Consider the following 15,867-nt stretch of genomic DNA (forward strand, 5'->3'; position numbering starts at 1 on the left):
GCCATATCAAAATGCCTATCAGTAAGAGGAAACAACCCCCTCGCAATAATAAAACCCAACCAACCCCTCAGAGCATGTGGTTACGAGGAAAAAACCACAGCAAGTGGGGTGTTAGTTAGCACGAGTACACAACCAGATGGTCTAACTAATAGTACTGTTGATTTGACCACAACTATAGCAGAATCTAACTCTATGTGTACACAAACTGAGTCAACATCTGTAAATGGCACGCAAGGAAGGCCAAATGAGAACCTAATTGACACTATAGTGGACTCCACTTTTAAGCAATTGAAAAGTCTAATGGATAAACAGTTTAATCATATTTTTAAACGTCTGGACAGATTGGAAAGCATGGTGAAGAAAGAAGATACCAAAAGGAAAGGGACTATTATTATTGATCAAATTAGGGGTGAACGGCTATTGAAAGATATGGAGGCAATCAACAAAGGCATTGTAGGGGGAAGTGGCAATTGTATTATACCTGGTGTAGATAATATATGTGAAAAGTGCAATGGTAGCAAGAAGAGCTTGCCTTGCAATTCCATGCTTAGCACTTCGGTTAGTACATTGCCCTTGTCAAAAGTACCTGTGGTAAATACATCTCCTTGTCACACCACACTGCCAATAGTAGCTCTTCCTACACCCACCTGCGACAGCACCCACAAAATCAACGCCATACCCAAATAATGAGCCTATTCTTGTTACTCGGGCTAAAAAACATGCCGATGCTGTACTCAATCTGCTGCTAGAAGCATGTCCTTATGTTTTAGTTTTAGCTGGAGTACCCCCCCGTATGAAGACCAAAGTGAGTCTTGGATCAACTCAAGAATAAGTGTATTGATTGGCTATCCAAGTATAAGGGGATGGGTATGATGGTGCGACGGGTGGGATGGGTAGGACCCTCGACTAAAAATATTATGGGCGACTGTATAGTTGTGAATTTTAGGTACCCTTCTCTGGTGAAAGGTATATTAAAATGTAACATTAACCACTTTAGTAACCCAATGGCTATAATTTCACTACCACTTGGCTTTTTTTACAGAGCACCTCAAAGAATCCACCATTCAGCTATTTTGATATATCCTGTGCATAACCGGTTCGCTGCCCTGTCTGACTTAGAGGGACAGGACTGACTACCGAGCGAATCTTCAAACATTGTAGTACAGTCCCGGGATGCACTAATGGTTAACCAGGCCACGATTAAATCCAGCCCTATCAGGAATTTTCAAATGGCCTGCCCGGTAGAACTGTTGCCTTTCTGCCCTGTCACCAGTGAACCCATGTCTTCTGATCAACATCTAAAAATACTAAGCTGGAATATCGCTGGTCTAAAATCCAAAATGAACATAGTAGAGTGGACCAACATGGTTAGCAGTTTTGATGTTTTGATGTTTCAGGAGACATGGAGTACTAGTAGTTTGCTTCTTGAGGGTTTTGTCTGCTATAATAGTACTGCCCTTAGCCCTGAAGCTGGCCGACCTAGTGGGGGATTATCCACATGGATAAAGATCACTGCAGGAAGCAATACCAAACCCTTGGAAACAAATGATAGTCACTTTCAGGCCACACTCTATACGAATGGGATCACGTTATGTTTTATAAATGTTTATAATAATGATATTAGATCACTGCCAATTAGGAATTTTATCACCTTATTTGATTTTATTGATAATATGTTAGAAGGAAAAAGGTTTGGCAAATTGGACGGAATTTGTTTGGGGGGTGATTTTAATGCGCATTTGCACAAAAGAATGGATAATATTACAGTTACACCTGTCCCGGTAATTCCGTGTAAAAGAGGGGAAGAATTGTATAGTCATCTATCGACTAGGGATTTAACCAATGTTATGGAGAAAGTTGGTTGTATGTCTGACAAAGGCCCATTGCCTACCTTTAGAAGTCGCGGCTGTTCATCGACCATTGATTATGTTTTTATATCATCATCCCTTGAGAACTGTTTAGTTAAGGCTGAAGTTTTATGCACTAGCTATAGTGACCACAACCCAATTTTGACAACTATCACATTTGTTAATAAATTTATTAAACGGAAAGAAATAGGGGCAAAGAATCTGGTTGCATCCACTGACAAACTTAAAGTAATCTGGAAGGGCATAGATAATAAGGCCCTATTCGCACGAATTATAAAATCCTATCCCTTACTTGTGGAGACGTGCTTGTCCAGTGGATGCCCTGACACAGAGATCATTCAGGCCTTTACTGGGTTATGTGTTGGCATCAAACAGGAAATTTCTAAACCTGTTAGGAAACAAAGTAAGAACCCTAGATGGTTTAACGGGATTTGTTCACGGGCAAACCGTGACCTTCGCGAGGCATTAGCCGAAAAACCCAGGGACATGACTTTGGTTAAAGCCTTGAGAGGATGTTATAAGAAAGTAATTAAATTGCGTACTGAGGAGATATTGAAGGAGAGGTGGGACTCTCTCGTATGCACTGCTGCACTTAAAGATGTAACTGGGTTTTGGGGTGAGGTGAAAGCCATGAAGTCCATGAGATCCAATGTAACCCCTATAAATTGTAACATACCTAGTAAGTCATGGGAGGAGCAGTTTGCAAGAATATACACAGCCCCAGCAATAACTACTGACTTTCTTTGTCCAGCTAATAAGGTTGTTATATCTATAACCGAAGTTGAAGATGCCATAAATCAAAGTGTAGGGAATAAAGCCCCAGGCCCTGATGGGTTATCAATCTACCTTATTAAATCTGAACCCGATTTCTGGTCCCCTTTACTTTGCAATGTTTTTAATAATCTGTCCAACACTACAATTCCGAAAACCTGGTCAACCAGTATCATTGTGCCCATCTTCAAGAAGGACGATAGATCCAATCCTAGTTGCTACTGTCCTATATCTTTAATAGATAATACACTGAAGATTTTGGGCAGAGTGATTTTTAATAAAATCAGGAATTGGGCAGAGGATAACCAAATTTTAAATTCTTGTCAGCTGGGATTTAGAAGCAACGTGGGAACCGTCGAACAGTGTCTGAATCTAAATCTTATATTAGGTAAATACACCATCGCCAAAAAAGTCCCTTTGTATTTGGGTTTTATGGACTTATCGTCAGCCTTTGATTTTGTCAATCGATCACGATTATGGGAGATTCTGTTAAATTACGGGCTGGATAAGACACTTGTTTATTTTTTGGCACATTTGCATAGAGACCTAAAAGCTCGGGTAAGGATAAACAATGAAGGAGAGGTCTCCGGGGATATTTTAATTGGTAGGGGGGTCAGACAAGGTTGTGTCTTGGCCCCCCTACTTTTTATCCTTTATATAAATGAATTAAATAAATCCCTGTTTAAATCTACATGCGATGTACCGAAAATTAACGGCAAACTACTCCCCGTACTTTTATATGCGGATGATGCGGTCCTGATGGGCCGCACACCTAAAGCACTCCTCATTTTAATCATGGGTTTTGTTTCTTTTATGGCAGATTTGGATTTGTGTACCAATTTTAAAAAATCATACATTATGTCTTGCGGGCCCAAAAAACATCGTATCGATTATATAGTGTCAGGAGACAATGTTCTAAAAAGCACTGGCACTTTTCCGTACCTGGGTTTAGTTTTTTCAGATTCTGGATCATGGTCAGCACATGTGGCTCATGGTAGAAACAAACTCGGTAAGGCAGTTAATTCAATCATTAGCCTACGACAGCCAAAGCGGGCTGAGGTTGTTATACCTTTACTACTGATCTATAAATCACAATGTCTACCAACCGCAACCTATGGTGCCGAGGTGTGGGGGTAAACAAACTGCAGTGGTATCCAAACAGAAGAAAATAGATTCTGTAGAAAGGTACTAGGGGCCCAAATCTCATCACCCACTTACATATGCCATAAAGAATTAAACTTGTATTATGTCGAGGATTTTATCAAATCTCGGCCAGCATTGTTCTGGCTAAAGATATGGCGAAACCCGGCAGCAATTCTAACTCAGGAAATAATCAATGATTGCCTTAAATGCGACAGGGGTAGTTCTATACCTTGGCTTAGTGCTGTTAAGAAAAGTCTAGTCAGTGTGAAACTGGAATATATCTTCTCCCATCCCCTAAATATAGACGGCGTGAACACAAAAACTGTGAGAGAGGCACTGTATGATTCATTCCGAAGGGAAAGAGGACACACGGAGCTCTATAAACCATCAATAATTAGATATATTTCCATTTTGACACGCCCAGGCAATAAAAATGACATGCCACAGGAATACCTCAAGAAAAATATCGGAAGATGGAACAGGAGCTTGCTTTTTCGCCTCAGGGATGGGAGCATAAAATACTCACTCTGTTTCCCACTTGGCTTTAACAAAAATCTAGAGATCTTGTTCTGCCCATGTGGAAATGGTCAAAAACAAACAATTTTACACTTCCTGTTCTTCTGTAACTTTTATATCAGATACACTAAACAGTATTTGATTTCTTATATTAAGTCACATGCTATTATTGATTATAAACTGGCATTTGATGAAACATTGCGGCTAGGAAGTGATGATATGATTTTCAGAGTAAGTTCATTCTTGCAATCTGCGGTACGTTCGCGAAACACTATGGACACTCTATAGATCGCATTTTATCTGAGGCCCTTTTATTTAGTTTAATATTCACGGACCGCTAATTTGTACATTGATACAGCTAGGTTTGTCATCTGTATAGGGTACATATCGAGCCTGTTAGCACTTTACTGCTATTTTGCACAATTGTTTTGTGTTATTTAACGATGCTGATTTGATAATCCTACTTTTTTTCTAACTCGGTGGTGATGATTTGCATTTAAAGACATTTTACATCTAATGCTTTTGGATTGCTACTTTGCACAAATGTAACAGTTGGTTTGACGTTCACATGTCGTACACATTGAACTTATCTGCACTTTATTGCCATCTTTGCACATTTGTTCATGCTATTAATAATGTTGATTTGATACCCAACTTACTTTTTAACATGTGTTTTATGTTATTGTATATTTATATCCTATTGGTGGTGATGACTTGTACTTTTATGGATATTTTATATCCGAATAAAGACCATTTGACTTGACTTGACAAAAAAACACAAATTTTCACAGGTATCAAAAACCTCAGTTTGTATAAAATGTCATCAGGTTTTTGTGGCATTTGTTTATGGTAAAAGTAATTTACGTCATGACATCCATTCTCGTATATAACAATGTAATAAAAAATGTAATTTTAAAAAAAAATGGGTGTCAGCGTCAACCATGTTTCGAATTTCTACTCCTGTATTAAATATTTTCTTCATCGTTATCTTTGCAGTGCAATGCGCAGTTAGCAAACCAGTCTATTTTGCTGAACGGTTGTTTCTTTCAATGAAGGTACAGTATGTGATTTTTTTCTTACTGTATACGTCAGCTGTAAGGAAATGGAACCAAATGCATTAAATACTTTCAATTAACGAAGTTTTTGCTTCCTGCTTGAACCTTATCCAAACGGTGTTCATGTTACCCTCTCTAATACCTGATACCTTCGCGTTCAGTAAGCGCTATATATAAATTCCGGGAAGAAAATGGTCTGTGAAGGCCACTACGACACCATTTTATAATCTCAGGCAGCACCTCATTTGAGTGCGACACTGCTGCAGAAAAGCTGCGGCCAAGGTAGGAATATTCTTTGTCAAAAGGAACCTTAGGTAAACAAAACAATTATTAAACTTGTTTAGCAGAACTCTGCAATAATATAATTCCATTAAAGTTTCTTTGGCTTTGAGGTGTTAATGGAAGAAGACTGCATAGAATGGACCATTTGTATATGAAGATGAGGTAACTTAAGATGGAGCGTGTTTTGAACTTGAGTCCTCGGACTACAGTTTTTAGCTGCAGCATGTTCAGGAATATGGAGAAGAGCCCAGGTGGGAAAGGTGAAGTCAGCATCAAGATTTGTATTGATTTGTTGATGCTTTTGTGTAGTTTTTCTGGTGATGCATTTATGAGAGAAGCAAAAGGCTTCACAGGGGAGATATTGTCTCTGTTTCTCAGGTTCGAGGGGTGGATTTTTTTTCTTGTTCTGGCAGACCAGCATCAGTGAATCAATGTTTTGTGGTGGGACTGCACCTAATGGCAATTCACAAAACTGGTATGTGATTAGCTGAAAATTAAAGCAGAGGGTAGGCAAGAGTGGTCAGAATAGATGAACGTGCTTCACCCAGATATGAGCAGGTCACCCAGGGTCATTTCTAAGTCAAGAATGACTATAAAGATTTTGACTTTAAATGCTATTAAATGACCATGGACGGATGGAAGTGTTAACTTGATGTAGATGTGCATTTATAATTGAAGACAAATATTTATGTTATGGAGTAAAGAGCTTGAAGTATCTAGTCATTCCTAATGAAATGGAAATAGGCTTCTACTGCACATCACTGGATTTGATCATGGGTAATGTGTAGATAGAAGTAAGTCGTGACTAGGGGGCCATAATAAAGGAGGTTGCAGTGCCTAGTGGTTTTAAAAGGCCTAACTTGAGCTGCTGTGTTTAGATGCACCGTGTCTATGCAAACCAGTGGAAGGAAGAGTACGAAATTCCTGCAACACCAGAGAGCCCATCATGTGGACTTATGGTAACCAGAATATAAAACACTGTGCAATGGTCTAATATCGGCACATTTAGTGTTGCACTTAATAACAATCTCAAATCCATAATGCCACATTTTGAGAAGGAGTACTTTGGGGTGGGCTCAGATCGTTGCAGGGAAGAGAACTCTTTTAATTTCGGTTTTTAATGCATTTGGGTGATTGATGGTAAACTTCTAGATCTAGATAGACTGCTTTATGCGTTCCTAAAAATTATGACTATGGTTAATATTATCACAGAAAACATTTCTCAATTGAGCTTCATTGCTTTGTCTTAACACTATGCCTAGAATGGAAGTTATTGTCTCTCCCACAGAATAGATTCACAATGCTTGTCAACTGCTTCCGTGTGCCACCTTCTATAATTCACACTCACATCCTTTGTGAACATTCCCTCTAGCAGACTTATGACCTTGAACAGTTTAGCAATGGAAAATAAAAGATTTGAATAAGAAAAAAATCCCCAAAATTGATAGGCTGGTTAGACATTGCTAGCTAACATATGATGTATATCTTTTCAAAGTATCGCAGTTTCCTTATAGATCCATAATGATGAAATGTAACAATGAGACAAAAGGTTTTTGATAGACTGGGGGGAGCAAAGCTCATTCTTTGAATCTGTATATCTTGTATCCCTATCTTAGTGCTTTAAAAGGTGTAATATATACTGAATGTATAGATATGCCACATACATTATCTTAATGTTTAAATATGCCTCAGATGCAAACATTTGTATGGCATAGCATTTTCCTAATCCTGCCACATCATGAACTTGGGGGCAAGACTCACAGCAGGCAGAGTTCAAGTGCTGAGTTCGAGGTGGTTGGAGCCTTTTCTGTTCCTGAGGCTCCGATCAAGAGGCCAGCCAAGTAGCCCTTGGAGTCACTCTTGTGGCAGTGGTTCAAAATGCAGCTAGAGTCCTTCCCACTCAGGCAGCCGAGTAGCAGGACAGCAGTCATTCTTGCAAAGCGCTACGCAAACAAATGATGGACGGAATGCTGAATAAATCATAAATTCACCCCCAATCAAGAGATCTGGGTTAAATCCATTGTTCTTTTGCTCACCATGCCACCCCAGTTTAGACCCAGCCATATGCAAATCAGTCTTGACCCTGTGCCTCATGAGAACAGTCCAGACTGAACTGCCAAGCCAGGTCCTTCCTGGACCGGAAACATGCATCCTGGGATCAGTTTTTGGGTATTACCCTACATCAGCCAGGCTAGCTTGTATCCAGTGGCACAGCGAGCAAGGGACCCACGTCTGGGCATACCCATCCTACTTAGGGTGAAAATTGCTAAGCAAACAAATGATGGACGGAATGTTGAATAAATCATACATTCACCCCCAGTCAAGAGATCTGGGTTAAATCCATCGTTCTTTAGCTCACCATGCCACCCCAGTTTAGACCCAGCCATATGCAAATCAGTCTTGACCCTGTGCCTCATGGGAACAGTCCAGACCGAACTGCCAAGCCGGGTCCTCCCTGGACCGGAATAAGCATCCTGGGACCGGTTTCTTGCAAAGCAGCACAGCAGTCCTCTGAGACTTGCACCGGTCCAGAGGTGTACTGAAGAGTTGGGCCTCAGGGTCCATTATTTATACTTGGTGCCCACTTTGAAATAGGAGAAGCTTCTAGAGTTTTCCATTGCCAGAGGTGCTTGGAATTTCATCTCGCTATGCTCTTGACCCAGTTTGTCTGGGACAGAAAAGACTGTGTCAACTCCTTTGTGAGTTTTCTCATGGAGAGCATTTGTGATGTGAAAGTGTGGTAGATGACAGCGCCTCTCCCTCATCTATTCAAAGATAACTCATCCTGCCTCCACCTATTCTCCCTTTGTCTCGTTGTCTGGGAGCAATACACAAAGATCAACTGCCCACAACACATCGTCATGTCACCCAGGATTCAGGCTGCAGGCACCAAATGGTTGGAACACGAAAAACACCAACTTTCTAAAGGTGTCATTTTCAGAATTGTGACTTAAATCTGACTTTACAATTAAAGAGGATTTTATATTACAGTTCTTTAGACACCAAACTCAATATTCCTACCTACTCCCAATTGAAACATATCCTACGGGAGAGATAGACCTTTCAGTAGTAAAAAACAGATTTAACAGTTTTTCACTACCAATACATGTAAAATGTTAAAGGTACATGCCCACTTGTTTTAACTACATTAAGCTGGGGGTGATTTATATGTATTAAAAAGGAAGGTTGAGGCCTGGCAAACGTTTTGTTTTGCCAGGTCGAAATGGCAGTTTAAAACTGCACACACAAGCTGCAATTGCAAGCCTGAGACATGTTTACAGGCTAATTAAGTCAGGGGCACAATAGGTGCTGCAGGCTCACTAGTAACATTTAATATACCGGCCCTGGGTACATGTAGTACCACCTTACTAGGGTATAAGTAGATTAAATATACAAATTGGATAGAAAAACAATTTGATCCTTGTTTAAAGAAGAGAGCACAAACACTTTAGCACTGGTTGGCAGTGATACAATCTGCATAGTCCTAAAGCCAACATAAGTGGAAGTCAGCAAAAACAGTAGGCTGGAAGGCGAAAAGTTGGGGGAAAACCATGCCAAGGATGTCAGGTCCAACAACTGTTATAATGACAAGGCATTACTTCAGAATGGAAACTTTGAGCCTGATTCACCTAGGTGAACTTAGACCAACAGACTAAGTTTATGACTTTCGGTATTCAAAAACGTAAGTTATGAGTAGTATCTTTACATCTGTACTCGGAGGGGAGTTTTCACACTCGGGGTGGAATTTCCACACTCGGGGCAGAATCTCCTTCTGAGTGTGAAGATTATACTCCACTCTCAAAGCGGAATTTCCGCACTCGGGGCAGAATCTCCTCCCGAGTGTGGGGATTCCACTCCACACTCGATGCGGAATTTCCATGCTTGGAGAGCAATATCTGCACTCTGGGTGGATCTCTGCCCCGAGTGTGGTGATTTCGCCCCAAGTGCAGGTGTAAAGAAACTACTCATAGCTTACCTTTGTGAATACCGAAAAGTAGTAAAATTAGACTTCTGGTCTGAACTTAAACCAAAAGTCTATCTTTACCTTTGTGAATCAGGGCCTTTGAGAGGGGAGTGCGGCACCGGCACTGGTGCAACTGACAGTCAATGAATGGCTGTTAACTTGAATAAATATTAGTTGCCAATGCTTTATGGGATGGTACATTGGAAAATCTTATTAGAATCATCGATAAGCATGTGCTGGAATTCGCCAAAGGAATACATGGTTATAAAAAAAGTTTTGATCCTGCAACAATGAAATCCACTATTTGTCAATTATCTGTATTTCACTGCCCATATTGTAATTAATTCTTATTTTGATGGGCAATTATTTTGTTTTCTTCTTTCTTTTGGTTTGGGTGGGCCAGGACCTAGATGCAACGTTGTTCATGGGATATATGCATTATAAAGTAACTATATAAACATCAAAAAATTCCCCATAAATGTGAGCATGGTATTTTCAAATCATCTAAGTTAGAATTGCACAAAAGAGCTTGTTTTGAAGCTAAGCTTTAACAATGTAATTAGAAAAATAATTTGATTCGAATAGTAGCTTGAAGTAAAGTGCTACAGTGCTTTTATACAATTAACCTAGTGGTTTATAGGTAACAAAAATGAGTTGCAATCTCAACAGGGTTCTGGAACTCGTGACAAACAATTGATAAGAATTATGGTTTCCCGTTGTGGTATTGACATGAATGAGATCAAAGCGCATTACAAGCGGATGTATGGCAAACCACTTCAGCAGGCTATCCTGGTAAGTGTTTCATGACTTCATTATGTTTTCCTTTGTGTTCTTTTGGATTTTCCACTAGCACATCAGTCTAGAGGGACATGATTTCATTGTAAAGTAATACATTTGTCACTGTTATCCAAGAGAAGACTGCATTAGTTTGATCATTTATGTAGGAATTTTTTTTGGGAGTAATCCACGTTCTGGTACTGACCAGTTACTTCTGACTGCAGCTAAAAAAGCAATAATATAGTACTCTCTTAAGATCTTGATGGAGGGAGGCTGTATACTCTCCTCCACCAAGGTCTCACCAATGACCCCTGTGCTGCCAATTAGGGGGGAGAATGCAGAGGTGCGGCTACCACCTTTTACATGCTGGGTTTGCCCCCCTCCATTCTCTTTATGTCAGAATAATATGGCAGTATGCGCGGCCCGATTCTACAATGGGCTGGTGGTGAGGCAGAATAATTTATGGTTGGTGGTAGCCTCTTGTGTTCCCTTTCACGGGACTGGATACCCAGAAATGGGAGATGCCTCCCGCACACTAGCCCATTCCCGTAATCCTAAAGAGCAACTTCACAAAGCTCAGGAACCGGGGACATTAAAAAAAGATGAAAATCTGTAAAAAAACTTTCAAACACTAGTTAAAACTCCATTTAGTGAAAGAATTTGTTCACATAAAAGTGTTAATTTGTGAATTAGTGAGCATAAATGATTTTTATAGGAAATGTCACTGTCAGGTAGCATTCTTCAAAAATCACAATCATTTCAGTTTCATGAAGGTGCAAAAGTTGGGAATTTGACAGAATTGGACAAGTTGTTTTCGACGATCATGGAACGAAACCAGACCATAGGCACCCCTCTGCTAGATCTTGGCAACTGACTGTGCTATTAAGTGTAATTGTGTGCATTTTCTATAGAGTATGATCAAGCCTATACATATTAGAATATCTGATCCATTTTAATTTAGCCCTAAGAGGGAAATTATGTATATCCTAAAATAGCTTTTTTTCCTCTCTTCTGTTCTGTGCCAAGATTTTGGTCAAGACTTGGAGATTGAGATAGACCACTGGATTCATTATAGACTTTGCATATCACCAACCCCTTCTTTCTGAAAATCTGTGTAGAGTCTTAGAATGCCATAGTTTGTATGTACCAAAAATGAACCAACTATTGTGCCCAGCATAACAGTGTTAGCGGTATCAAGAGGATGTTGGATCATGTGATATAGGCCTCAAGTTATAGAGGACCACTAATACATCTAACGGGCATGTTAGGCTTTGTCTGAGAATATTGTTCAGAGTTAATCTTACAGTTTTTAATATTATTGGCATCAGTATAACTCTGTTATAAATATACCTAAAACAGATTATAATAATTGGATTAATCAGCAATATGCACCCTTATCAAGAGAAAATAGCTGAGGAAGATATTTCTAAAAACAAGTCTGCTGTTGCAACCCAATCCAACTCCAAGAAGGCCATAAAACCCTTACATGCTTGTAACTTTTTAGGTTATTCAATACCTAATTTATCCACTCACTTTGCCAGTTTTACCTCACACAAGTAAAGCATGTTGCTGAATCTGCTTTTATTAAGAATCTCAATGTGGGATTTATTCTAAGGGCCATACCCGTCTGGTGTGTGATGAATCATTGCATTACATAATTACAGCGTTATACATTGATATAACTCACTACAGGTATAGTGCTGCTGCTACGTAAAGATAGAAAGAAAGATAGAAGTCTCCCTTATCTAATGGAAATGACTTTTCTTTTAAAATTGACTTTTTGCTTTCTCTACCCAAATAAAGGATGTGCATTTACAATTCATGGTTTTAAATTATAAAGGAAGCTAAATGCTAGGGAGAGATTAAGATAAAACCAAGGTGCCCAATTCACAAAGGTAAACTTAGTCCAAAAGTCTAAGTTTATGACTTTCGGTATTCACAAAGGCAAGTTACGAATAGCATCTTTATGTCTACACTCGGGGCAGAATCTCCATCCGAGTGAGGAGTTTCTACTTTGCACTCGGAGTGGAATCTCTGCACTCTGGCATAATCTTCACACTTAGGGCGGATCTCGAGTGCTGAGATTCCACCCGAGTGCGGAGATTCCATCCCCAGTGCGGAAGTAAAGATACTACTCGTAACTTACCTTTGTGAATACCGAAAAGTAGTAAAGTTAGACGTTTCGTCTAAACTTGGACCAAAAGTTTAACTTTACCTTTGTGAATCAGACCCAAGTAGTGGTGCAGGATGGCCATTTGGCTTACATTTATTCTACAAAACAGATATAGACGATACAGAGCTATGTGGACATATATACCTCTTAGGTGTGGCACAGTTACTTCCTGGTAGTTCCTTTGAGGTAGACTATATTCCATACATTTATTCCCTCCCTCAGTGCCACAGAAAAGTCATTGATAGCTTTTATCTTAGGCTTAAAAAAAGGCAGTAGGTCTGACAACGACCAAGGTATCATCTATGGACAGCCATCTCTTGAAAAAACATTTATTGCAAGACTGTACTCTATGAGCTGGTGTCTGTGGATACACTGGGTGAGTGGTTAAATGTAATGGTTACAATAAGAGAGAGAATGTGGCTTAGCAGCTAGAGCTGGGAAGCCGGGTTCAAGTTGCGGCGGGACGCTCAACATCCTGTGATTCTGGGCAAATCACCTAATCTCTCTGTGATTTTCAAAATCAATGTGTCTATCTGTAACGTAACTGGTTCTATGTAAAGTGCACTGATACCTTCGGGTCCAGTTCGCGATATATAGAACTCCAAAAGATAAATATGTAGCTACAAGGCAGATCCTTCTTTGATCATTACCTCAAAACAGTTACTTTTACAAATATTTTTACTTGGTATTAAGGTGTGAAAACGTTTAATAATAATGATTTAATATTCATTAAATAGACCGACAGACACATTTTATAGAAACATTTTTCAACTGTCTCAAATCATTTCTCAGGGATAGGCAACAGACAGTCACCCTCCCACATTTACCTAGGGGATCAGGGAATTCAGTTGTGATATTTTCAAGAGATCAATATTCTCCACTTTTCTGTTAAATTTGTGTGTGTGGTCTCTCACATTGCTACCTCATCTGTCAGGAGCCCAATTGTAATTATATGCTGATGCCACAAACAATATCTTTAGGTTGTCCAAAGCCTCTAAGCACTTGAGAACCTGACTCGTTGGCCAAATGTTTATCAGCCAATGGTGGATGGGGACCAACTTTCTCAAGCGCAATACATCCAAAACGGAGCTCCTCCTTGTCAACCCTAATATTTCCGTCTAGAGCAAACTGGTCTGGCTTAGAATATGGACCTCCTGCCTTTGTCGGCTACTTTGTCTCTAATTTGGGAATCTATTTTGACACTAATAGTAATTGGCTTGGCTTATGTAGTATGTCGAAGATGCCAGCATCTGTTAACTTCAGATCAAGTTCTTGAAGATAACATTTACATTTAACAACAGTTTCTAACTCTGCTAATTACTCCTATAGTCCACTCCTGTCTGGACAAAGACAGCTTTATCGATCTTGACACCCAGCGAAGAATAAAAGGAAGCAGCATGGCTTACAACTAAGCATTCTAAAAGGGGAATATTATACTTATACTGAGTCATTTACACTGGATGCTCATTGAAAGCAAGGTCTGTTTCTAGGACTTGGCTCACACACTTAAAGCTATCTCTCTGAACACATATGAGATTCTTTATGTCACATTTAAGTAGGACACTCCTAGATGGTCTTCTCATTCAACATATCAAACTCTCCTCTGTGTTCCCTCCTATTTTGCTTATAAAAGCCCATGTACATTCATGTACACACTTCGCTGGCATATGCATCTGCCGTGCCTTGAATGAACCAGAAAAAAGTTATGACTCTTCAAAATGCACAAGCCAAATATCCACACATTGGGTAATTTCAAAATTGTAATCAATTTGGGGCCCTAGAATAATACAACATTTCTCACAACATTTGTGATACATCATTTAATTGATTGTTGGGTGCAGGACTGTTATCTAGCAGGAATTATGCACATAATATAGTAATAGCAATGCTACTAATAGTGCTGGACAGTTTGGGCTCAACCAAAATCTACTCTGTAAGGTAACAAGGGGAGACGATCTGCCTTCTCCCTTTAAATGCATTTACAGACATTTATTTATTTGGTGCTTTGTTTGGCGCTAGCCCCACCCACAGATTTCAAGGCGCTATACATTCTAAGGCAGAGACAGATAACCAAGAAAACTCCTGAAAGGCTGCACTAATCAGTACTGGCTGAGGAATGGTTTGTGCATGTTTTAGGGCTAACCCGAGTGAGAGAAATGTTGTACACTGCTTGAACTACTTGAACTGTAGCATTTAAGGATCTTGTATTTTGCCTCCACCAACCATCATATTTTGTTTTTCTTGTTTGTTTAGCAACTCTAACTCAATGTGGTTATCTGTTTACTTTTACAGGAAGAAGCCAAAGGAGATTATGCAACTATTCTTGTGACATTGTGCGGAAGTGACTAGGCAACGTTGTTTCTGTTAATGCAACTCTCATTTTTTCAAAGAACAAGTTGTGTGTTTGCTTCACTTATAAACAAATAAAAAGGTGTAATACATAGAAAATAGTTCCTTGATTTCTTGATTTTGTATTCAGCCTTTACAAATGTGAAAACTGAGTTATTTAATTTGCAAATGCTTACTCCTTGTTGAGTACGTGATTAAAACAACTAACAATTGCTAAATGAATAACAAGGTTCTGTCAATTACAAAAGTGAAGCTGAATATCCTACTGTGAGAAGTTGGGTTGTTGGTTGAGAGGAATGAAGCCTTACTGAAGCAACATCCACAATCCTTGTTAAGGTGTTCTACAAAAAGTCACTATATTAACCTGTGCTTAACCTTCTAGTAGTTTGACACAAAGGCTATCGGACTTAACTTAGAGGTAATGTGGAAAGTATTTATGCAACACTTAAACAGTAGTTAAGTTAGAACATAGCATAAGAAAAATTCTAAACCAATTTAGAAAAATAGAATGAATTATGATAAGTTATTTGACACAAAAATGACCGACGTCCAAGTAGTAGAACTGGAGTAATGATTTTTTAAAATTTTGAAGTGATAAATAACACTTAAAGACCATGAACGTGTAGTCATGTGAGATAGAAGCAAAGTTGACAGCTATGGCTGACTGTGACGGAGTGTGGATTGGATACACAATATGGATTGGACTCGGTCTCCACTTGCCTTCGTACTTAGGAGAATAAGTTCAGTGGTGCAAGGCAGACAACAGTGTCTTAGGGGGAAACATTATTGTCGGGGAGCTGCTGGACGAAGTCGAAGTGTAAATGTCTACGTTCGTACTTAGGGCCTGATTTAGAGTTCAGCGGATAGGTTACTCCTTCACAAATGTGACGGACATCCTGTCTGTTGTATTACAAGTGCCATTGGATATAACGCACTTGTAATACGTCAGACAGGATATCCATCACCTTG

The 15,867-nt window shown here is 39.4% G+C and overlaps 1 protein-coding gene across 2 annotated transcripts in view; it reads left to right on the forward strand.

The window, feature by feature from the left end:
* The window catches only part of LOC146866034 (annexin A1-like), a 256,849-nt gene extending 241,852 nt beyond the window's left edge, over positions 1–14,997 (forward strand). For both annotated transcript variants that reach the window (XM_085633053.1, XM_085633055.1), the window contains 3 exons: positions 5,295–5,353; positions 10,269–10,391; positions 14,842–14,997. In XM_085633053.1, the coding sequence (XP_085489179.1) occupies positions 5,295–5,353; positions 10,269–10,391; positions 14,842–14,898 (239 nt within the window). In that variant the 3' untranslated portion in view covers positions 14,899–14,997. The remainder of the gene's footprint in view (positions 1–5,294; positions 5,354–10,268; positions 10,392–14,841) is intronic.
* Positions 14,998–15,867: the final 870 nt, after the last annotated feature.

The sequence above is a fragment of the Triturus cristatus genome, chromosome 2_1, assembly GCF_964204655.1.
Source record: "Triturus cristatus chromosome 2_1, aTriCri1.1, whole genome shotgun sequence".
In the NCBI taxonomy this organism is placed as follows: Eukaryota; Metazoa; Chordata; class Amphibia; order Caudata; family Salamandridae; genus Triturus; species Triturus cristatus.